At 41.2% G+C, this 25762-nt stretch overlaps 2 protein-coding genes across 2 annotated transcripts in view; both read left to right on the top strand.

Annotated features, from left to right (window-relative positions):
* Window positions 1-983: 983 nt before the first annotated feature.
* On the top strand, window positions 984-14665 carry LOC109469018. The gene is made up of 14 exons (XM_019767406.1): window positions 984-1147; window positions 1755-1939; window positions 5960-7966; window positions 9070-9217; window positions 9759-9879; window positions 10108-10201; window positions 10670-10760; window positions 11075-11889; window positions 12219-12348; window positions 12594-12696; window positions 13062-13193; window positions 13461-13547; window positions 13790-13888; window positions 14345-14665. The coding sequence occupies exons 1-14, from the start codon at window positions 997-999 to the stop codon at window positions 14523-14525; spliced, it is 4344 nt and encodes a 1447-aa protein (XP_019622965.1). The 5' UTR covers window positions 984-996; the 3' UTR covers window positions 14526-14665.
* Window positions 14666-24017: 9352 nt separating this feature from the next.
* Window positions 24018-25762, top strand: part of LOC109468358 (probable E3 ubiquitin-protein ligase MID2) — a 9604-nt gene continuing 7859 nt past the window's right edge. Inside the window, exon 1 of the mRNA XM_019766607.1 lies at window positions 24018-24240. Within this exon, the coding sequence (XP_019622166.1) occupies window positions 24180-24240 (61 nt within the window). The 5' untranslated portion in view covers window positions 24018-24179. The remainder of the gene's footprint in view (window positions 24241-25762) is intronic.

Below are 25762 nucleotides of genomic sequence, written 5' to 3'. Positions count from 1 at the left end.
TTTCTTTCTTTTGTTTATGCAAACAAACCAAATCCAGGACAGTGCAAGCCTCTGTACAGTTGACTAGACACATGAGAGACAAAGATTTTCCAATGATCATATCAACCGCTTCTCTACGTCCTTTAACTTTACTATATAATAGCAGGAAATTTGATTTAAAAAACAGCATCCCCAATTAAACCCATTGTAGTGGACATTTTTACAAACGTAGCTATCCACCGTCTTTTTTTGCATCATTCATTAACACACGATGTTGAGTTTTAGTGTAGTGCTATCTAGCGACTGCAAAATAAAGGAAGCATTTATTTAGTATGTAGATAATGACTTGTGTGTGCACAGAGGGCGGCCAGTAGTGTGAAACTTGTTTACAGTGTTACAGCCTCCGGCGAGGACGTTACATTTTGTCAGCGGTTTTGGGGTAAACAGGGAATCTCATGGGAATATAGTATCCTACCTCTAGTTGCCATGCCCTAGGCTACGGAAAAAGCGGTTGGATCTACGGAATCTAAAACCAGGTGTGAAATTCTTTCGTAAGAAACGTATTTAATGCACTGCACTAGCGAAGCCAAGCCAAGAGAGAGAGAGAGAGAGAGAGAGAAAGAGACAGACAAATAACGCACATTTGTGTGCTGATTGAAGCCTTTCCACAACATATCTACACATGTGTACTTTATTGACACAACAAAAGTACAGCGATTTTCGTAAGGCCCTATATATACTACATGTAAACATACAGACAGATACATGGATTTAACAAAATTGTACCTACGTACAAAACAATGGATGAGCTTTGAGATAGCAATATGAATGTGGCTTGTTATGCTTTGTTTGTTTTTAACTCTATGCATACTGTAGCTGGTGTGTTACGCCGAAAGGCGGTTACACCGGCTATACAGATACAGAACAGGATTTTGACCCTCCTTTGTTTTCTTTCTCAGGTCAGCCACACATTTGTTTGTAGTTCGGAAAAAAAGCAAGCAACCCTGAGAAGTAGAGATGAGGTTGGGCCAGGTTGTCCAGTCGTCATGCCTGACTCCCTGTGATGTCTGTCCCGGGACAGTTTCCCCTGCAGTCCGGACCTGTATCGGCTGTGAGCTCTCCTACTGCAAGGACTGCTTAGAAAGAACACATGGAAACGACGGACTAGGTGAGAGAGCATTTATAGGCTTAAGCATGAGAGTTCAGCTGAGTTGGCAAATTGCGTAATGAGAAATAAACTATTTTATAACTCAAAAGAACCTGAAAAGCTTTCAGATGGCATACCCCATCTTTCTTCTTATAAGCTCTGGTAGTTGGTAGATTTATAGTAAGTAGTAGACAGCAGTTGGTAGGTTGTAGTTGGTAGTAGGTAGGTATTAAGTAGAAGTTGGTAGTATTGTAGGTAGTAGCTGCTGGTAGAAGATAGTAGTTGGTAGTAGATAGTAGTTGGTAGGTAGTGCTAAGTAGGTAGTAGTTGGTACATGTAGATAGTAGTAGCTATAGGTAGTTGGTAGTAGTTAGTACATGTAGGTAGTGGTAGGTAGATAGTACCGAAGTGGTGGGTAGTAGGTTGTAGGTTGCGCTTAGTAGATAGTAGGTAATGATGTAAACCATAACTTTGCTAAATATTTTGTCTGGCCCTTAACTCATTCCTCGTGACCTACATAAAAGATCGATCTGAGCTTCTCATGAATAAAGAATGGTTCAAACAAACAAACAAACAAACAAGTACTAGTGTGTAGTAGGTCATTGTCAGCTTGTTCTATCCATGGCAGGCCATTGCCTGGTGAAGCCAGAGGAGAATGTGGACTCTGAGATGCCGCGGTGCAGGCAGCACGGTCAGCTGGTGGAACTGTTCTGTCAGACGGACGGCGTCCCCGTCTGTCTGGAGTGTTTACAAACAGGCAGGCACAAAGGTCACAACGCCACCTCCATGGAAGACTGGGCCAATAGGGAACAGGTGAGAAACTACGGGCTAACATTTTTGCCTTCGTCAGAAGGGTATGTATTCGGAAATCAGAACCTTATTACCTTCGCCAAGAAGGTTATGTTTTGCTTATATGTTTTATGAGGCAATGCTAGAATAGCCCTACTTGTTTAAGATAAACGAATGACTTTTATTGTACATTTTTGCCCAATTCCGAACTAAGTACAGGTCACGGCAAATAGCGATGGTAGACTTAAATATAAGACGTCATTTGATGGAGAATATGATCAAATAGTGATAGATACAACTGAGGATCCTGTTTCCATAATTAATGTGAAACAATCATAATTCGTCTGTTGTAAAGGTTATCATCCTTTGGCGAAGGTATAAAATCGTTGAACTCTAGTTTTATCTACTTCAATTTTCACCTCAAAACAAGGCTCTTACGAACCACTTACATGTTTTGGGTTACATTAGGGACCTGTGAAGACATATGTTTGTTTACCCTAGAGGCCTAGACTTGAATACTAGTAGTCTAAGGTTGTACCCGTTTGGGAAGCATTCACAAAGAAGCTTGTTTCATAGTGATGTAGTTCTTAGCAAGAAGCTTTCTTATACTGCTTCTAATTATGTTTACCGAAGGAAAACATATCTTTTTTTGCTACGTTTCCTCTTCTTCTTCTGTTCCAAACACTGACCTCTGACCTGGCCAATGACCTGATTTGTTGATGTCCCTCACCATCATGGTAACTGGTGTTGGGTTACATAATGTTGTAATTTTATAGTAGGAAGGATTTATACTCCTGTCTGACCATATATGTAAATGTATTTGAGTAACAATTAACAGAGCAGACCTATGCGAAGGTAAGCATTATGCATTTGCTTTTCAAATGTTACCTTTCTAGTAGTAGACTGGATTATTTCCACAATGGGAATAAAAGCATGTTAGCAGCCCAAGGGTTAAACTGTACAGCTTTGACACAATAAACAGTATGTGTTATGTCTGATTCATGACAACAAACAAGATAACAACATTGGTGTCCTTGAGTCACGGTTCACTGACCTCAACAACATTTGAAGATTGACGGCTCATAACGTCACAAAATTTTTGCAAGAAGACATAAATGACTTGAGGCTTATACTATCCACTATGAAAGACTAATATAAAATAGACCTATAACTATGAGATTTATGGAAAAGCTGAACTGATTTACTGAAGGTTTTCGGGCAGAAAATCGACCTCAGATGACTTTTGCAAGAATCGTCCGTGACCCGTGATTATACGGGTTATCAGGCGGTCGATGCCCTTTGCCTATGTGGCAGAATATCTCAATTCGTCAACAACAAAGGCTTGACTTAGGTGGCAAACCATGTCAATATTGCGCACTGATCATGGATTATTTCCCTATATAGTAGAGGGGATTCATTCCTCAAGCTAACTGACATCTCGCACACGCAGTCGTCCCTCAGCAAGACATCTGGAGCCGCATAGTTCCCGTTTAGAACTTTTATTCAGCCTGGTCATGGATTATTTCCCTAGTTTTAGATTTTTAGATAGAAAAGAAAAATTCACATTCCTCATGAAACTCGATAATCCTCGTACTATATATATATATATATATATATATATATATATATATATATATATAAGCTCCACCTGTTTTCAATTTACAACTGTCTTAAGAAGCGAGAAGAAGCAGAACCTGTACATATGTAGTTTTACTATAGATAGTTATGGGTTCACCACACCACGAAGTGGTGTGGTGAAACCATATTGCTTTTTCTGATGTTTCTTCTCCTTCTCCTCCTCCTTCTCCTCCTCCTGCCATATCTTTAAATGGATTCAGCTTCTTCATTTTAGGGCCTAAGGTCCTGAAATTTGGTATGGAGGTACAGTGGGCAAATACCCCTAGGCGTTTTTTAAATTATTGTGATACAGGCTTTTAGAATGGTTTTATTTGAGTTTTTTGGCTGTGTAATAGCTAATGTATTACTGTGTAAGTGTGCAGTGTTTACCACATTTGGACATGAGTCATCACAATGGCATGCAAGGCATCAACCAATAGGCATGCAGCTTTCCTCTATTCTCCTTGCTGATTGGCTGTTGGGATTTAACTGGCTTAACTTCATTTACACCTGCACAGAGCCATGCCATACTGACAGTATGTCTGTATTCAAGTGTTTTGGTAGGTATTTTAAGCTTTCCTGCTCCAGCATTGGAATGCGGGCTATGAACGCTTCTTTTTATCTTGAAAATCAACAGTTTGCATTATGCAATCCTAACCAATAATGTAGGGAATAGCTATCCAACTGTTGTAGTCTTAGTTGTATGTTACTTCATACTATAGTTATATCAATGTAAAGCATTGTTTTCCCTTGTGTTTCTCATTCTTTCCCTGCCATGTGGTAAAATGTGGTGAACCCATCGCTATATTTGCTCCAAAGCAAATATTGGCCTTTCTAGTTTTTTTTTAATTCACCATCGCTATTTGCCGTGACCTGTACTTGGTTCACAATGACCAAAAATCTACAATGAAGGTCTTTCATTCATTGATTGTAATAGCAAACCAGTTTGACGACCCAACAAAGATGTGTATGCCTGTCTTCTGCCTTGCATGGCTTTCACGGATATTTTTGGGTCATTGACTAATGTCATAATGGATTTCCATCCAACTTGAGAATCGAATTTACAAGTGGTGTCCACCAATTAAAAATGGTGCATATTCGATATCTGGTGACAATGTTTAATATTACATTATGGTTTCATATCCCTTGTGGGCCCAAAACGTATGTCAACATTGACTAGAATATTCCCTTTGTTGTATACGTAATGGCCTACTGGTTGTGGCAACTGCTCTATTTGTTTATTTGAATTTACCACTAGATATACAAGTGGAAGGGAGGACAAAACAGGTGCATTGACACCTTTACAAGTTGTCCTCCCAAACACAACATACAGAATATAAAAGCAGATTACATCATTAAATACAAAACAAATTGCAATAATGGACATCATTAACATCAAATATTGTACATCAACATCAAATATAATACATTAAACATCAAAAACTGTACAATGCAATTTCAAGGTATATACACATGCAATACATTATTTACAAAAATATCAATGGTTAAAAACTGTGTAGTAACACTATTGAGGTAGTATATAGTGCCGTGCTCTAGATATTCATTGGCTTGAGAAGGACCTGGCCCAATACATCTAAAGGGTGCTAAAACACTCATCAGGCACCAATTAAAGAAGCTAATAGCATCTGCGGTTTCCTATCAAATTGGGTTTTCATTGTATTGTCTTTCAATTTATCTTCTTTTGGGGGCAATAATTTACTTAGGTGCGTCGTCTCTCTTGAAAACAGTACATTTTACATTTGATATTTAATTACGGACTATTTTTGGCTTAACAGTACATAGGCGAGTGGGCATCAATCGAAGTAATATAATGCCAGAATGTTTAAACCACAAACTAGGATGCATTTGTTTCCAAAATAAAAGCTCGCGGTACGGCACAACCAGGAGTCAACGAGAATGTTTTTGGTATCCGAAGGTCTTTTTAAGATATTTAGAAACATCTGTGTTGGTACCATAAACATTTAGGTTCTTCACCTTGCTTTACCCAAAACAAGAAATTCAAAGAATTTTCGAGCGTGTCCATTGGGTATCTTATCAGTGTGCATCAAGAAAGTGGGTCACCTCGTGTTGGAAAAAAAACATTCTGTAAGTACAAATGTGGTAATGATATTTTTCCTCAGCAATAAACATTGTTATCATCTTGTAGCAAACGGCGTATGTCTGGTGGCAGAATGGATAAAATAACGTAGCACAATAGCCCACAAATAACATGTTTCACACCCAACTCATTCCAGTGACTTCAATATAGTGATCTGCAGCCATTCCGATATACGTGGTGTGTAATTACATTCGATTACACGTGGTTAATGGGCCAATTATTTGCTTTCTGAGAAAGGATGGTGCTTTTGAGAGTACCATCACACACGGTGTGTGATAAGAGCATCTTGTTCTTTCCCATATCTTCAGGAGCGCCACGAGGCCAGGGCACATCGCAAAAGAGCACGCCAAGAATCTGGTGGTATCGCAGCTGCGGAGGACACCGTAGAGAAAATCAACGACATCGAAAGCCTTCACAAAGTCGTAAAACATCCTCCGAATGAGCAACCAAGGGGCAGTGTCCATCAGCCATTAACAGGCCAAGGTCAAGAAACGGTAGTTTATGATGATAACTACAGTCAAGACGCAAGCAGACGTAACGACATCGCGGCTACAGGAATAGGAACGGATGTAGATTTTCTATCAAGGGAAGGTTCGAACCGACCTGTTGGATTGAAGTATGCAATCAGGGGAGACGCATCAGTACCCCATCCAAGCACCATAAGGGAGGCAGTCAGGCCGGTCGTAAGAAGCGTTAAAGATGTCGTAACTACGCCTGAAATTGCTTCACAACATCCTCCGAGGGAGCGCCAGCCGCCTGTAAGGGGTTGTTTGAGCACAGGTCAAATACGGACACAGGGCAGAATCGGCGGCAATGATGTTCTTAGGCCATCGATGCATAGCGGATTCAACGATAGAGAAGAGGATCATTTCTATAAGCCCCAACAGCAGAGGATAGACAAAGATTCCATCGGCGTTTCAACCCACACAGGCGGGCCTTACTACATAAGTTGCAGGGAAGAGGTGGTAGGACCTGTTGTCTTCAACAACGTTGAACCAACTCCATTTGGAGAGACGGTGGTTGCCGAGTCTCCCCATCAGCAACAAAGTGGAGAAAAGCAACCAACCAGAAGGGGATATCAGAACGCAGATAAAAGAGTAACTAGTGGGGACAGTCACCACAGAGACCAAGCGATCGCGAGCTCACTCTTGGATAACAACATCAACAGTTCAAAGAACGTCAACGCGGGAGAGGAGAATTCACAGAAACATCCGAGGAATGAAGAGCAGCGATTTGTGACGAGATACCAGGGAACTGGGCAGAGTTTAGCTGGAAAGGAAGCAAACCTTTCTTCTGAGAGGACGCAGAAGACATTGGAGAGAGACGGAGACCATTCAGGCCAAACACCTGGAAATCTGTACTTGATCGAGAGTCCAAAATTACCGACAAAAGACGACTTAGCTACCATTATCGCAACTACACGAAGACGACAGCAACAGGACTACAGAGTCAGAAGCCGCGAACAAGCCAACAAGAATGTTCAACAAGCCGTGCAGGACATGTTTACAAAGTACATGGTGACAGGACACGGTTTAGCTACCATGGAACAGCAACAACCTGCTCCGGTTAACAATACCGACACAAACAGCAAGGGATCCCCGGCTATATTTCGTCCGGCCCTTAAGTTTCTCGGCATGTCTACTGAGACAAAGGCGACCAGGATCGCACATGCCATGGAAATTGCGACTAAACCTGCTTCAGAGCAGGGGATACAGTCCCAAAGCACAAGCAAACTTGGAGCCCAGTCTGGGCCCGTTGAGACAGCGAGGAAAGAGCCGTCAGCTCGACCCACACCAAAGCCGCGAGGGACCACCGGTACCGCGGTCAGTCAGAAGTACGTACTGACAGTCACGGTACCTGACGAGGACAGGGAGACACCACAGTCACAAAACAACGGCAGTTTTGAGAACGCTAGGTCTGAGACAGAAGGGTTGAAGCCAGTTGGAACAGAAGCACCATCGGCAGTGGGTCAATACCCTTCAACACCGCCAGGGGCAAATTATGCAGGAGTTGCGTCAGGTCAACAGAACAGGCAGGACGACTCAGGCGAACACCTGCGGGCAAACACGCACTCCACGGGCTTCACACAACGGCCGGCCGAGCAGTTGGATGATCCCGTCAACATGGGGAAAGTACAGGAGAAACCTAACGCGATGGGTCAGGGGATGAGAGCAGGGACTTTCAAAGCTCGGTCGCTTCTCCGGCTGTCGGGCAGACGAAGCAAATCCAGTTCCAGAGATGTCCCCAGTCATCCTAAGAGTGTGAACATGGCAATGTCAATACAAGATGCCCCGCCAACAAAGGCAAAGAGACAGGTGAGTGACAGTTAATGTAATTTTTGTAATTAATGGTGTAAGATTCATGAAAGTAGAAACTCTGTAGATATTTCAACGCTGATCGCAACGTGTTGTTCATCAACTAGTGAGGAACACACCTGTGTGGATCCGGAGTGATTAACATTGTGTAAAGTGCCCAAGAACATAGTGGAATCGAACCCGTGTCGTTTCCTCTCGTTTCTATTCCGTGTTCACTACCTGTCGACGCCACTTCTGATTGCCAGAATTATGTTCCTTTTTTTGTAACCTTTTTTTAATCTGTTGGTCTAAGACGCTTTATCAAAGATAGGTTTCATTAATACACCATTTTGTTAGTAGAACAAAACACAGCATTTTTGTTGGCAAAGTTTCAACTGCTAGAAAAGATCACTGCACGTGATACATGCCCTGAAGCAAAACTTGATCTACTCCATGTGCATAACAATGAACAGTATGTACTCGGTGTGCAACCGTGTCAGCAAACTAATCGCCTTTGCCATATCACGTTGGACCTTTTCGCCTTCTCCCTATTATGACAACACCAGTGCGTCTAGAATCTCCAAAATTTACCGACCAGAAGACAAGTCGAAACATGTCCTCGCATATGCTTCAAACTTCGGAGAATGTCGGGGGGCGGGGGGGGGTCAACATTTGAGGAACGACAGGAAGTTGTGGGGGAGGAGCATACCTGTGGGATAGGGATGGGCACGACTGTATTGTTGTATTCACAACCCTGTAACCAATGTCACAAAAGGCAAACATTCTTTTCTGACATAGTGTGACAGAAATAAAATGGGGAATGTTGAACGCCTAACACTGACTAGTTTTGTACACACTTTTTAACACAGTAGTTACTTTGGTATCATTACGATAATGTCTGTATGACTCACTTCTATGCATAAGTATGAAACTTTAGATTATTGACAGGACAATTGGCACTCATAAATAGTTAACAACACAATCCCCACACTTTCACCCACGTTTTCTTTTATATACACAGATGCATGGTATTGGGTATATGTTTGAAGAGAATGTAGATTTTATGTATCCAAGAAAACAAACTGTAAATGAATGCAGAGTAAAATGCTGTTTTTGCATTTTAGGATCCCAGAAATGGAGGAATGATGCCGGCAGACAGACGACAAACTGCGAAAACAAACTCAGGGGAAGACTCTTCTCTGGCCGTTAGGGTAGCCAGAGTGCTGCCCCAACGACGAGAAACAAGTGACGGTTCCCAACTCGATAATACAGGTAGGTTCTGACATGTAGAGAAATGAGTAAATGTTGTTGTTGTCCTTGTTGTACGGTCTAATATATCGCTAGACGTGGTCTCTTGGTGCTCGTTTTCGCATGGTTAAGTAAATGCCCCATAGCCTTCAGAGGATGTAGGGGCAGTAGACAGGTACTTTTAATCCAGCGTCCTAGGCGTAGTACTGCAAAGTGGATTCCTTCCACCATGTACACCTTTTTGCCTCACCAAACAAAGTCAGGTGCCCATTTATACTTGTGCAGAGTGAGAAACATCACGTTAAGTACCTTTCACAAGTACACAACGTCTAGCCAGGGATGCAGGAATTGAACACTGACCTATATTTTATCCATTAAACAGACAGTGGGCTAAGGGTACGTTTTATGTTCACCTTGCAATTGTATCAAATAGTTGTGCTTCTGAGTCAGCAAACCAAGTATCAGTTTAACAACATGGCCTTATATTACTCGTCAACTTTGTAAACATTGCACCTGTCGAGAAATCTAGTGTTATAACCATTATTTCTATAATCCCCCATACTAGCCCAATCCAGTCCCCTCAAGATCATCCCCACACTGTGCGGTGTTGGCCACACATGGATCACTCTAAGATGGACAGTGTCTGAAGCCGAGAACTATAAAGCTTATCAAGTTCAGTACCAGAAGTGAGTGTTGCATTCTTTTTACTTCTACCTGATCATACTCATCTTCTGAAAATATCTACTGACAAATAGATAAAACGGTATAGAATACGTGAAAACCTTACGTTTTCTGGTACTACACATAAATATTACTCATAATATGTCAGAATTGATACCTTAATATTCTATAGTAGCGACTGAATAGAATTGTGATTCATATAATTGTATGAGAGATGTCGTTATGATTTACAGGCATGGAGGTCCTATGATAGTGACACCCTTCCGGTATGGTAATACCAAGGAAACAGTTGAGAATTTATCCCCTGGAACCACCTACACAATGCAGGTAAACATTCCAAAAAGTTCATACATTTACTTTCAAAATGGCGGCGGTATTTATCATGAATTCGAAGTCCTTTTGCACAGCAGAATTTGAGAACAATAGAATCCTGTGTGATGTATCTAACACGTTGGGTTGGGTTGGGAACAAATCACCTGCTGTTTAACGTGTTTGTGATTTATTATGAGGTGTCGATAAGTGTTGCTGGCCTCGGGCAATCTGTCTATGTGCGGCAAGATTTGAATAGATAGACGGCGAAAGGAAAACAACACAATTACCAAGCCGATTAACAAGTACAGAAGAAAACTACTTTCTGCCAGTTCACATTCTATACTTCTTGTCTTTTCCTTGCATTTTTTATGCTGATGTACGACTTGAATATAGGATCTAATGTACATTCAGCAACATGTACATAGATATGAAACTGTTCTTTGTTGTAGAACCTTTAACCGTTGACCGATATTTTACATACAGGTCCGTGCGTTGGACATTGAAGGACTGGTCCACTGTAGCAACATAGTGGAAATGAAGACATCAAGTCGACGTTTGGCTGTGCCTGCTCAAGGTATGAACTATCAAAAACAATAATGGTCCAAACTTCGTAACCAAAAATATCAATGAATTCTACTTGCATATTACACTGTAATTTTGTTACAGCTGAGCATGGAATTTTGAAATTTTAGGGCTATAGCTATTGCAGATGCTGCAGAACATTGATTCTGTTTCATTCTCACCTTATCTCGTATATTCTCAACTTCATCACTATAACACCTATGGTTTCCTATCAGATGATCTCAACTAAATCTCAGTATGTTTCAACAAGTATTTATCGTTTTTGCATCTCTGTTTACATGTTTTGTTTCTCACTTTTGGTTACAGCTGAAACAGCCGCAAAGCTCCGCCAAGCGGTCCAAGAAGCGCGGGAGAACAGAGGACAAGAAGCAAAATCAAAAAAGCCCTCTAGGTGGGGGCTGAGTCACCTGACTGCCAGTTTCAGAAGGAAGAAGAAGAAGTCAGCAACCAGCGAGTCAGACACAGAGAGTAAAGCGTCGTACACTGACTCCCCGATGGGCGGCAGACGCGTCTCGGATGTACGGAGATCCTCCATCGATTCGCAGGAGTCAGAAATCTCCACGGTGTCCACCATCAGCAGAACTTCGCGGAAGTCCCAGAAGAGGGTCCACTTCAAAGAGGAGGACATCGCGAAGGCGTATGAGATCCGCGAAATGCAGGCACTCTACCCGGAACTCAGCAATGTGGAAAACGTCATTGGCGACGACCTTGCTTTACCAGAGCGCACCAAACAAGTAGATCAAAGAGACCATCGCAGAAACGAAGAAAAAGAGGGTACGGACGAGAGTAAACTACAACAACAGGCTGATGTCGACAGACGACAGCGGGTGTCATCTCCAGTCTTCATGGCCCTCATGGACCAGGGGGAGGAGTCAGAAGCGGAGACCTTCAAGAAGGTCGCCGATAACGTCAGGGGCACGATCGGAATGGCCGTCAGAAAGGTGTCAGTTGAAGTGCAAACGAATGAGGGAGGCGTGTTTCGACCTGCCGTTCAGACTTCCACCGCAAGGGGGAGTGGTGGAGATAGTGTGCTGAAGCCGTCAGACAGGTCGACGGAATGGGAAACTAACGTGCCACAAGACACAAAGGGTGAAGGATTCCGACATGTCAAACGTGAAAGGGTAGGTTGTAAATCTATCGAATGTGTGTGTGAGAAATTCTAGGAGAAAAGAAGCTGATGCTAGGAGTAAGAAGTTGATTCTATTTGGATTTGTACTGTCCAGACGAGCACTTTGCATTGTATCAGGTTAACTACATATTCTAAGAATTTAGCTAAACAGACTCCGAAGTTAATCTGTATTAGTTCTTTACATTGTTACCAACAACAAAATATCTATGTAGCCCGATTGACGCCCTGTAACCTCTCTTCAACGACCATCAGATACAAAGATGGAATTTTATGAGACTCCCTTGTTAAAATTGATCCTATTCCCATACACTATTCTATCAGACGTGGCAAGAGATCATTGAAGAAGACTACGACCCCAAGGAAGGCTGGAAGAACGTTCAGGTCGGTGACAAGATGCGCTTCATAGACCTGGAGGCTATCAAACCATACAGGAAAGTTCTCACACATGCAGGTGAGTCAACAAAAAAGGCGCTAGACCCAACAAACTCGATCCTTTGCGTAAGAATCAGATTGTTTCTTAACATGTCATTTCCACAGTCAATGTGTATTCAATGAATTTAACAAGCATGTAGGCATCTTTCTTCCTCCTGCAGTGTTTTTTTTATCTTTGTTGATTGATGTTTGTCTTTTCATTGGTGCAAATAAGTGAATGAAATTAATCTAAGTACGCTGTCTGTCATTGGTGCTGATGTCCAGGTTACTATGGGGACAAGTCCAACGCCATCGTGGTGTTCTCGTCATGCTACATGCCCAACAACAGTCTGAAAGACTACGAGTACATCATGGAAAACCTATTTCTGTGAGTACCAGATAGTCTATAATGCTTTGGGTTACAAACCGGGAATGATTTCTGGTGTACATTTGATGACCATCCTCTGTTTTTACGTATTTCAAAGGTGTAGGAACACGTAATCTCCAAGGAGATTCTGTGTGGCAAGGGGAGTCTATATTGGCCGCCTGTATCCATGCATTGGCCTTCTGTACCCATTGGCCGCCACACTGTGGGATACAGGCGGCCAACATAGGCCCCGCCCCTAGACCATTGCCCCAGAGAATCTGCTTGGAGTTTACCAAACACAATTGTACTATTAGATACATGTATGTACACATACAACTGCTTTCACTGTTCACAGTATTTTTGCATGTCTGTATCACTTCCTCCAGATACATCCTGAGTTTCCTGGACAAGGTTGTTGACGAGGAGTATAAAATCGTCTTCCTGAACTACACCAAAGAGAGGAGTAACCTTCCCTCGGTAACCTGGCTGAAGTCATGCTATGACCACATCGATGCAAAGTACGTTTCTTATCATTTGATCAAAGAAGATGCTGATACCATCCCTATATCTTCTAAAAACAATATAGTTTTGTGCACTGATTCACATGTAACATAGCCTGGGTGTCATCCATTTTGTAACGTTACAAAACGGATGACACCCACTATCATTTATATATGATATTGACAGTCACCATACATTTTCCAACAGAACTTCAATTACAAGTAATGATAGATGATTTCAATGTCCTCTGATATCAGTCCATTGTTCTTCATATTCTTGTACAGGTTTAAGAAGAAATTAAAGGGTCTGTTCATCGTCCATCCGACCATATGGCTGAAGATGCTGGTTCACGTCACCAAGCCGTTTGTCAGGTACCTCTAATTCTCTCGCTATTCAATAAAGATGCGTTTCTTTTAATCACATTTTGCTTAACCCGGCGCCATATGTCTAGATAAAAGGTATTATAGTGTCGAAAATGTCTACAATTCAAACGGCCAAAACTAGCATGGGGTCCCAATGCCAAAAAGGCTGGACTCCAGGCTAGACTAGACGAAAACAACAGTGAAATGATCTATGTATCAACGTAACATTTTTGTGTATCTCTTATTTCTAGTTCGAAGTTCTCCAAGAAGCTGCAGTTCGTGGACAACTTTAAGGACCTCCAGAAGCAGCTTCCTGTAGATCCCGAGGCCATTCCTGAAGACGTCAAGAAGTAAGTCAAGTAGTTTCATTAATTCTGTCCAAAAGACAATCCATTAATTAAGGCATCCAATTCAATCTATGCCTGCGGATGATTGATTGAATGCAAATGACAAGGGGTCTTGGACTGTATGAATGTTATCAGAATGTGCAGAATAACCCTCATTTTCCTTCACTCCCACCCATGTTTTCCTTCACTCACATCACTAGGCCACCCTACCTTATAGCTGCGATACCAGTACTTGATTGTTGAGAACTATATAGGTCTGATGCAAATACATTTACATTATTATAATTCATGGGAAGATAATGAGTTAAGTCTAGTTGCATTAAGTTTGTACCAGTTTGTATGAGTTGGATTACTAAGTCAAGTTGATGTAAACTAGCAATTCAGCCCCAGGCTGCAAAGAGCTTTACAAATGCCAAAAAAACTATATTAATCTTACATATTCCTCTGTAACTTCTACAGGTTTGAAGAAGAGTTGGTGGGAAGTAGTAGCGCTAACAAAGGAGGAACCTTCGCCGCCCTGAAGGCCGCCCTGGGCAGAGAAGTCCAGACAGGCAGCGTACCGGAAAACGCGTTCTGTGCACCATATAACAAAGGACTTTCTTCTAACATGTGGGAGGGTTTTCCTACACTTCGGTTGTAACATGTTTTAATCTTCTACTCCAATGCAACTGTGTTGTGAAGCGTAGCAGATAGGCTGTAGCTGTCCATAACATGCACAACAAATTATACCTCACCTTGGCTAGTTCATGATATGCTTTAGACTAGTCCAATCGTTACAGTGTGTAGTTATGTCGGTCGGCATTGTGGTTTGTACGAAATATTTACAATGTAACGTTACATGCCTGTTAAATAAGACAACTAGTTTCTTGTAATAATATAACTTAACGTTTAATAAGCTGTTATTGATTTGGTGGCGGTGATTATGTTTGACGTTATGTTGTAAATTTAACAATTACAGATATTAAGGGTTATTGGGGATTATGTTGCTTGTTACATTGCTGATATTGGTGCAAATCTTATATCATCCTACGATGTCCATGTGTGAATATGGTGCTAGAAAAAATATTTGTTGCTGTACATATACAGCCCAAAAAGGGCTTGGTGAGTGGGATAACATTCATGTTTCAAGACGATGCCTTTCTTGTCATGGTCATATGCAAATAACAAGGCTAATAATATCATACATGCTGAATGTACATGCTAACTAGACTCTGTGGATTGCAAAAATGTTTATGTCAATGTATGCATTGCTTGTACGTGTACAATTGTTTGCACTGTGACAGATTTCAACTCAAGTAAAATACAAATTTTCTGAAACGTAGAATTCTAATCTAGTAAAGTTGTAAGTGGCAGAACACATATGAAGTGTTTGTTTTCGGATCATATTGGTCTGTTTCATAGATGGAATTCAAAATTATAATACTGAAAAATTCTATTGCATTTTGCCTTCTTTTTTCCCCATTACCGAGTCAAATAGCCTCCTCCCTACTATGTTAAATGAACCATCCCTACTTTAGTTAGTCTACTTTGTTGAGACCAGAAGTGGTTGGACCGGTCTTCTGGACTTGTTGCTAGGTAACCGTCAATTCGAATCAGACTAAGACAGGATATGGTCCAACCGTTAATTTGCATAACTAATACCTTTGGTAGGTGTCCAAATTTCTAACCTTTGACGCATACCTTTTTTAATGATGTTACATAGGTGTGCATGAATAATTTCTCGTGGGGGTGGTCTGGGAGATGAAATCATAACTAACTGAGAATATTGACCTATGATTGATGGTACAAAAAATTACATTACTGTTCGTAATGATATGGTGCTTATCATAGTTATAGTCAGCCCAATGCACTTGTGAGAAAGAGTAATATGGAAGTTGAGCACATTGTGGACTATGCCTATGATTGCACAACTGTGTGGCCCATGAGCTAAGGAAACGGAGATGGGCGCAGCCCTACATTGTATACGCGTATACGTACCGGTATATGATGATCATATACGTACCGGTATATGATGACTGAACCTGTAACGGAAAATGATTCACATCCCTACATTGTACCAATGAGCTTTAAAGAGATTTAAAGCTTTGTACCGGCACATGTGTACATGATGGCTGAACCTGTAATTATGAACGGAAATGCAGCGTTAATGTTTTGTGAAGCACATGTACAGTTTGAAACACTGTTAAATGTTAATAATAAAAAAATCAAAGGTGCTAACATCATGTCATCATGCAGCAATTCTAAGTTAATTATCTCCAAACTGTAAGTTAATCTAGTAATGTTAATATATGAATGCTATTGATTCTATTTGCATGTGTTTCTCTCACTGCCTTAGACCTTAGTTCCTCCTGCAACTAGTTGCATCGTTCGACTTGCAGACTCACAGGGCACACTTAGTGGGGTAATTGGGTAATCAGGGAACTCTGGGAGAGGCTTTGGTTCAAAGGTCAACCTCCGCATGGGGTCAAGCTGATCTTGACCTCTGACAGGATTCGAACTGCAGAATCTGAATTTCATGAGTTGCGAGGTAAAATTTTCGCTCTGCTGACAGCAATTCCTCCTATATATAACGATCCTATCAATGGTATTACACTGTATGTATGAAAAGTTACCTAAAACATGTAACTGTTATACGATGTAATTCCACAAGCTAAAACAGCCAGTCAACCGAAAAACACGTGAATATTTTCGCTCTGCTAACAGCTATTATAACGATTCTATCAATGGAATTACACTGTATGTATCAAAAGCTATCTACAACATGTATACGATGTAATTCCACAAGATATAAACATTTATAAAACCTCATTTTACCTCGCAACTCATGAAATTCAGATTCGGCAGTTCGAATCCTGACGGAGGTCAAGATCAGCTTGACCCCATGCCGAGTTGACCTTTGAACCAGAGCCTCTCCCAGAATTCCCTGATTACCCAATTACCCCACTAAGTGTGCCCTGTGAGTCAGATGATCTCATAATCCGCCCCTGTTGAATTATTCAAAAGCCCGTTCGCGGCTGGGAAAGCGAAGACTTGTAGCGCCTGGGGCGACTGGTCCTACCTGTTTTTGTGCAGTGAAGGGGGGTGGGCGGCATATTTGTCGGTTTACTCAACGTATAACAGCTGTCATCGCCAAACAACTCACGTCGACTGTCTCTACTTTTCGGACAGCCAACGGAAACCATCGGAGTTGTACGCCATGAGTCGTAGGTAAAACCTGAGGAAAAAGTCGTCTGATTTCTGACAGGAAATTTGACACCAATTGTCGTCTGACAGAAGGTGTAGCCAATAACATCGCGAGTCGACAACTCACTTTCTCTGGGAGGGAACTTTCATTAACAGAGACAACTCCAGCAGGCCTGCGAGAAATTCGAAAGGTAAGACACATTCTGTACTTTTTTAAGCATTTTGATAATTTCTGGGTCACCAAAGCAGGCTTTTATTCCTGCTCTGAGCATTCCTTGTCACCAGAACGCCAGCTCCAGGAGAACGGTTGGGGTGTATTGTCTGTTCGTTTGGGTTTGAATTTCATGCTTGTCTGGTTTGCGACAAGGCATTGTGAACCGTCTTTTTCTCTCACAAATAAATCTATTTTTGCCTTCGCTCATTCTCGACAAAGATGAAAAGTCTTGTTCAGACAATTTTAGATGTTGTCGGTGAAGTCAGTTGACAAAACATCAAAGTACTTTCATTAATACGCACCATTGACTACATGAATATAAGGTATACGACATAGTCAGAATATGTTGTAATACATGCTGTGCATACATACATGTAGTATCTTTTCAAGCTACATTGCGTTTACTATGAGTGCTTAGCCGTGCGTGTATCTATGCATGTGTCTGCACTGTAAGCTGTTAAACCTAGCCTTAGAAACACAGACAGAAAGACGTATTGTGTGGGTCGTAGCAGTTAAGAAGGTTGACTGTCTGACTCCTTGAGCCAAGATTGCCCAACGACTTTTGTGTTCATTCACGATCCGTTAAAAACTGCTATGGGGCGATTACGTGCGAAGAATACAGCTTATTCATAGTTAAACGTGGACGAGGCAGGGACCGCCAATTCTCACAATGGAAAAGAACAGTCACAACTGTCTGTGTATATGTACTGGATACCTGTTGGTGGGTTATTACTAGTATTGTCCAGCGGGCGAAAGTATCTGTCATTTAAAACAGGTGTCGACCATTTCTATCTATCAGTTAATCTACCTAGTATCATCTATCAATTAGTTTATCTATCAATCTACATACATCTACATCTATCCATCTATCTATCTATCTATCTATCTATCTATCTATCTATCTATCTATCTATCTATCTATCTATCTATCTATCTATCTAAGCAGTCAAATCTTCTATAAGGGGAATTGAAGGCACTGATCAATTTACTACTAGAAGACTCAAGTCGATGTTCTATAGATTATGAAAGAATGAGTTCTAATCAAATCTTGGTACTGTATACCAAAATAAAGCACAATACAGTTGTGAGAAACAACGTGTCCTTCAAATTGTGGTGTCGATAGAAACTAGCGTCCTTCAGCTTTAATTAGACTGTTCCACCGAGTTAACTGCGACGGTTCAAGGCTGTAGCAACGGTCTGACTCGATTTGAATGTACGGAAATCAACTGAAATTACCCGGTCACCATTAGCTACAGTAACGCTGATACATTATTTATACCCAAATGCGAGTTTGGACGAAAGGTGATGGAGTCAAGAAACGTTGCAGTCTATCTTTCCAGGTTGGGGAAACATAATCTTTTACCTACTGACGTTACTACATTTATTACTTGATTGTGGTTTAGAGAACTTTTAAAAGTACATTTTGGAAGAGACATAATGAGTATTCCTACGTGAATTGTAGTGTATTATTTAGGCCTATTTCCTGTTTGCCTTTATTCCTACGTGTAATTATAAGTGTAGGCGAATTCGGACACCTTAACGTATTCTACTGGGTTGAAATGTTGGAATTTCCCGACCAGAAGCCCGGCCTTGCTGCCAGGTGTTCTCACAACACATTGTTCACCTGCCTGGCATTGTTTTCCCCGGGTGATGACCTTGGAATGCTACCTTCTGCAAGAAGGATGCTTGTTAGGTTACAAATACACACATTGCAGGATGCCTAGAGGGTCTGACACTTATGTAAGGTAAGCAGTGGACGTCAGTAGAAGTACTCTCCCAAAGACAGTCTGCCTGGATCTTCACACATGTAAGTTCATAAGTTTAAAAGTTCAAATTTGTGAGCGTGTCCTTGTTTGTGCTAGTTTTAGACTGTTTTTCTTAATCTCCAAGCAGATCTTTTGGTGGGGGTAAGACATCAAATTGGCCAGTCTGTAACCATTTCCCCACCCCGCAAGTGGGTGGTGGTAGCAACAAGAAAGGGCCATATATAAGAAGCAAACGATCTTCCACCATCAACCTCTGCTTAGAGAGTATGTTTTTCTAACACTTCAAGGCACTGGCTGTGTGGGTATGGAAAATTATCTTATTCCTCCCACATAACGCCATAACCACTATGGACAAACCGACACTTTTATCTTCTCAGTGTATGTGAAATGATCCCAGCCAAATCTGTGTGAATGGGTCTAAGAGGTAGAGTAGTACAGCCAAAAGTTTCAACTGTTTCATTCAGTATTTGTGTGAATGACCTTTCCCTGCATTGTTTACCGGGCTTTTGTGTGGGTGGTTCCCCAAATGGAGGACGCCATGTTGTTCTGTTCTTGTTCCCAGTTCAGTGGTCAAGTACAATACAAGGGTCGACCCCTCCTGCCCTCTCGTTCCCACGACTTTTGGATCGACTTTTATGTTTTCTGCTTGCTATCAATCATATGTATTCTTCACATGAAGGCTATGTGAAATTTCACACAAGCTTGTAGCACTATAGCGTAACACTAAATTTTAAATAACTAAACTAAGGTGTAGAGTGAGGTTTGATTTGGTAAGGTGTGTTGTCCTATAATAAAAAAAAGGTGATCGTTTTGGCACACAATGTACGATTGTTAGCCAACTTTTCCACACCTGTGCCGCCCCTTTTTTCGTCACAATTACCGAGTGTAAAACGCAATCTTGTCAACCGTATATAATCAAATTGTAATCAACACCACCAATCCCTTTCTTCTTAGCCGACAAGTGGCAACAACGGCAATAACTACTAGTATTGTTTTCCCTTCCGATTTAGAAACAGCCTGTAACTTTACAACAGTACACCTTTCAGTCACATATCATCTCTTTTCAGGGCTCGAAATTCATTTTGAGAAAAGGTGCACTGGTGCACCCAACCTAAAAATTAGGTACACAAATTTTTTTTGGATGCACCACATGAAACTTAACCTAATTGCAGGTCTTACTGCTCCTCTTCTGAGCTTAAATCTAAAATGAGAGCTAACTTCAAAATCTTAAACAAGTACTGCAACAAAGATTTTATTATTTCTGATACGTACAGACCAAGAATTTCCGGTATACTAGTACTACAATACATTTCTAATGTTAAAAATTCCTACAAAAATATTTGGGTGCACCAGTGTACCCACAGAAAAATATTAGGTGCACAACTTCAAATTAAAGGAATGATTCTTGTTATAGATAACACTTCACTAATACTTTGAACGGTAGACATTCTTTCTCTTATGTTTGTACCATACCTGTGCCACTGGTGCACCCAACCTAAAAATTAGGTGCACAAAGATTTTTTGGGGTGCACCATATGAAACTTAACCTAATTGCAGGTCTTACTGCTCCTCTTCTGAGCTTAAATCTAAAATGAGAGCTAACTTCAAAATCTTAAACTAGTACTACAACAAAGATTTTATTATTTCTGATACGTAGAGACCAATAATTTCCGGTATACTACAATACATTTCTGATGTTAAAAATTCCTACAAAAATATTTGGGTGCACCAGTGCACCCACAGAAAAAAATTAGGTGCACAACTCCAATTTTGTGCACATGCACCCAGTATTTCGAGCTCTGCTTTTCATATCAATTACTCAAGTTTCTCTTATGACAAATTAAAGGAATGGTTGTTGTTATAGAAAAATGTCACTTAATACTTTTATAGAAAAATGTCACTTAATACTTTGAACGGTCGACATTTTTCGCTTATGTTTGTACCATACTTGTGTGATTGTTCATGTTTAGACATGTTTAACTCGGATGCATGTTCCCCCTGGACTCCATTCAAACATTCCACTAAAAAAAGTACGTTATGTCTGTTGTTTGCTTCTTCTTGATTGATGTTCCTTTTCACAGCTATATATATCTGTATTTCCTTGGGGCATTTCTCCATTTGTTTTAGGTACAACAGGTGGCTACATTATTTTGCGATTTAGATAAGATTGAGGATGAGTATCATTTTGTAGCCGATTGTACATTATATAGTAATGAAAGAGATTCCCTTTATTCTTATATAATAGATAAGTTCCCCAGCTTTGGACATTTAAATGAATTAGAAAAATTGATATTTCATATGAAACTTGACAAACCATGTATCATTAGTTCTGTATGCTCGTGCGTCAAGAAGCGAGAAGTTGAACATGTAAATATTAGATCACATTAGTATGTATAGTTTAAGTGTCATTGCTGTATCCTTTTCCTTGTCTATTCATGACCTGTACTTAGCTTGTTAGAGCACAAACGTACAATAAAGGTCTTTCATTCATTATAAAGCCAAGCGAAAAAAAAACGAATTACTTGATGACAAATTCGAAACTGCTGTGTACATATATATTGGCGTCAATCGGTACATGTACTAAGCGATATCATTTTAAATTCTAAACAAAATCGTCCATACAAATCACGGCATCGTCAGCCTCAATCCACAGAAGTAGGTCAGACAGTGTGAATAATTCAGTAGTTTGGACAGTACAAGGAAAACCTATTTACGCACCGGGGACCGTCTCAAACTTTCGTCAGCGATGTGCCCCGTCATCCCTGTACATGTACATGTACATTTTACTCTCCAAGCAGAGGTTGATGGGGGGGAAGATATTGCCCGTTTTTCTTGTCCCTACCCCCACCAACCTCCATGTATTGGTCCCTCTCTGGCCAATGGATACTGCCTGGCCAATTTTATACAGTCATACTTTTTGCCACCCTGGGATCTGCTTTGAGATTAGTACATTTTAGCCTGGATGCCAGACCCAAAGCACACTGGACACAAAATATCTCAGTGTGCAGTTTCTAAGTACATTTAGTCTATGTTTTAAACTCTCTCACCTCCCTGGTACTGAGTGGATAGTCGACGTCGATCCCCTCCCCATCTCTCTCAAGTCAGGCATTAGTCGAGAGGGCCGCTAGGAGCGCTTTTTTTTAGTTCGACTACCAGGCTGAGTAGGGCTGTGATAAGTGTTGCCCTGTGCTTTATCCTTAGCCTATAAATGACCATGTATTGTTATTCTACTGGGCACAGCGACAGCCAAATTTTATTTGAATGGCTTTGAGAATGGTGAGAATGTCTTGTCTGCTTGGATATGTTGTTCCAGATACTAGTTCTATGTTCTTTTCCTATGATTACCAAGGGCAGTATGTTACCATCCATATGTAGGGCTATATTTGTGGGACTATATATTATATATATTATACTATTAAGGTCAAGGCTAGAATTGTGTAAACACCTCAACCCACCCACTGACAGTTCCTCCGCATTATCTGCAGGCGGATGAGTCAGTAAAGAAGTCTGGGTGTCATCCTGGTTAGTTTACATCCACTCCGATAGATATGTTTAATTGGTGTGAAAGATACTTTTGAGACCAAGCAGACGTTGGGATGAAAACTTATAACTATTTATTATTTGTTAGCTTCATGATTGATTTTTGGTGTTTGTTTGTTTTGTTATATCTAGGATTTCTTTATTTATTATTAGTTATTATTTGTTAGCTTCATGATTGATATTTGGTAAGTTTCAAGGAGGAGGATGTTGTACAAGCCTTGCAGGCTTCTTTGAAGACGTGAAAATTTGGAACTTAAAAATTTGAAAAATTGAATTTATGAAAGTAGTCGAAACTGACCTAACACTTAACAATTTGACATGCGATACATAATTTCAATTAGAGATTAAAATTTCTATTCGTTTACTCGGCAACTAATACATTAACGCCATGAAGCAATATAACCATGATGAATCAGCTGTAACTACTTTATAACTATTCATTTATTTATTTATTGCTTCGGCTGGTACATCACAGCCAGGGCAGCCCAACTAGCTTGCCCTGGCCATGGGGAAAAAGTGTGGTTAAATACATACAAGTGACATAAATTCTTAAAAACGTAATATTTACATAGGGTGAACAAATTTAGGTCATTATTATATGCAAATTATATACAATACAATTACATACTGTAAGATTGGTGAAAATAGAATATGTGCTGTCTTATACAGAAAACTGGTCTCCAAGGGAGAGCCATACTTTAGCTTTGAATGACGCTAGGGATGAAGCTGTCTGTGTGTCCTGTGGAAGAGAGTTCCACAGTTGGGCGGACCTGTAGAAGAAGTTTTTTGTGTGTGTGTTCTGACACTTTTGGGGGCTTGCAAAGAAAGGTTGTAACTATTTCACGGAGTCCTGACAAATCCAAACTATGGAAGGCCATGTCGAACGGTAAACAACTGAAGAATCTTAACCCCCAAGGTCACCCTACGGGTCCCCCCATGTTTGGCGTTCGACCTCGCAGATTCTATCTACAACGTGCTCTGTGTGGTTTGGGGGAACCTTTGGGGGTTTGGGGGAACCTTGTTTAAGGCCACAGCAAGTAATTTTTATGGATGACAAAAAAACGCTCTGATTTCATCTTTTGTTTCTTACTTTGATGCAGTGATATGTGATGCTGGCTGTGTATATGTGATGTTCCCACTGAATCAAAACCATTTGTACAATGATTGAGTCAAAATTGTAAAATGTAGGGACCTTGTTTTTTTCGGCCCGCATTGTGTTTTTTTTTCGCCCGCTCGCATTAAATTTGGAGTCTGTGGAGGATGTCATCCATAACATTTACTTGCTGTGGCCTATATAAGTTATTCCGGAGTCCGACTGTTCCCACTTGAATCCCAGGGCCTACACAGGCCAGTTCCTCGGCTCCAGGGCCAACATAAATCCAACATGCCCCGAAGGAAATGATACAGTTAGACCCTGACTCTGAGCTTAGCGTGCCATGGGCCAGGCATCCAGGCTAGGACCTTCCAGTCAAAGATTTGAGAATGAATGGAGTCCGTTGCGTGACTCGCTGAACTCTCCCACATAATTAGCGAGACGACACTGTGGCCTAAACCGTTGTTCACCCCTCTTGTCACGTGATTGGCATCCAAGATGGCGGGGGCCACCAACTTGCAGTGGGTCCTCTCTGCGTTATTTCCAGATCCCCGCCTGTGTGAGTATGCGCCGCGTCCTATTTTTGTGCTGGCAACTCTTGCACTGCATCGTTCAACGTATCCGTGTTAGCTTTAGTCTTGTGCCGTGCCCACATAACGCCCTACGAAGCATAATGTCCTTTGGGTCTACTTGGGTCTACTGAATCAGACTTGTAGTCATTTTTAACGGGCGCCACATGTTGATACCGGTTCTTTCCCGTATATTTAGTATCTATAATCTCTCTTTGTGTATCTAAAGCCATGTACAGGGCAGTACTGATATAGTTTTGATAGCAGACTGTTGGGTGTACTGTATGTACCCAAGAATTCCAGGACGGAGACCCTTAAATGTACTTTGGCAGATGTCAGTTTTTATAGACCATCTCAGGTCAGATTCGCGGTCACAGGGGCTCCAAACGACCTTGGATCAGCTGGCATAAAATTCATCTTGATCCAGATGGTGTTAGTTTGTTGCCCGTCGTGCCATATCCAGGGCACGGGGGTGGATCATTCTTCGGGAACTCAAGCCGAACCCGCCCGACACGGGTCACATCGCTTACGTGATCCGTTATCGAGTCCCTTCCTCTCAGTCAGTGATTACAAGATTCCACGGATATTTCTGTTTTATCTACACCCTACTGTGGTCTATTAAACGCCCTTCTGTCACAAATCCTCCGCAAAAATCGTGCCAAATGCCACCCTATGTGAACCACCCACACATTTCAAACATAACGTTTGCTTGAAAAGTCTACGTTTGTGAGAGTTTTCCTGTAATTTCAGTATCTTGGACAAGCAGGATGAGTCACTAATCGTTTGTGTTGGCATACAGCGGTATCATTGTACCGATAAACCGACAGAGACTTTTGAATGACTAGACAGTACAGAAGCCTCCATAGCATACCAAAAACTGGGGTTTTTGGGGGTCTTCAGGGTCTTTTGGAGCTTTTATGTGCTATTTTCTGATTGCATATAGACAACATAGTCGGCCTGGTTGAATTACCCCTGTTTTTAGAACAACTGGGCTAATCAGAAAACAGCCGAAGACCATCAAACCCCAGTTAACGTTCTATAAGCCTGCTACAGAGGCTAGGATGAGTCACTTGTGGTTGTGTTGGCATACAGCGGTATCGTTGTACTGATAAACCGGCAGTGCTTTGAATGACTAGACAGTTGGGCCTTGGTGACGTTTTTCAACAGTTGTAACGACAGATTTGGTCAGGTCAAATACGGGAAGCGGATAATCAGGGCGGCGCTAATGTTTGTACAGGGATGTAAGGGACGTCCGGAGTGTTTGAAAAGTCTCTGTCTTTGAGTGACGGAATGGGATCATCTTCCTGGCGCCTATCAGTGTACATCTGAGGGGGTGGGGGGTTAGGTGATAGAAGAAACGTTAGTTGTGATAACAAACCCACAGACCCCTTGATTCTGTTTTATGTTTCCAGAGTTTGTTTTAGTCGTCGTTAAGTGTTTGAAATTCTCTGTCCTTGAGTGACGGAATGGGATCATCTTCCTGGCACCTATCAGTGTACGTCTGAGGGGGGG

This window comes from Branchiostoma belcheri, unplaced genomic scaffold (assembly GCF_001625305.1).
Source record: "Branchiostoma belcheri isolate BF01 breed outbred unplaced genomic scaffold, Haploidv18h27 scaffold2, whole genome shotgun sequence".
NCBI classification, from domain to species: Eukaryota; Metazoa; Chordata; class Leptocardii; order Amphioxiformes; family Branchiostomatidae; genus Branchiostoma; species Branchiostoma belcheri.
The sequence above is the reverse complement of the archived record's forward strand: the minus strand, read 5'-3'. Positions and strand labels throughout refer to the sequence as shown.

Coding starts and splice junctions, on each gene's coding strand:
- LOC109469018 (XM_019767406.1), top strand. CDS start 997: ATGAGGTTGGGCCAGGTTGTCCAGTCGTCATGCCTGACTCCCTGTGAT. Junction 7,967..9,069: donor CAACAAAGGCAAAGAGACAG/GTGAGTGACAGT, acceptor TTTGCATTTTAG/GATCCCAGAAATGGAGGAAT. Junction 10,761..11,074: donor TTTGGCTGTGCCTGCTCAAG/GTATGAACTATC, acceptor TTTTGGTTACAG/CTGAAACAGCCGCAAAGCTC.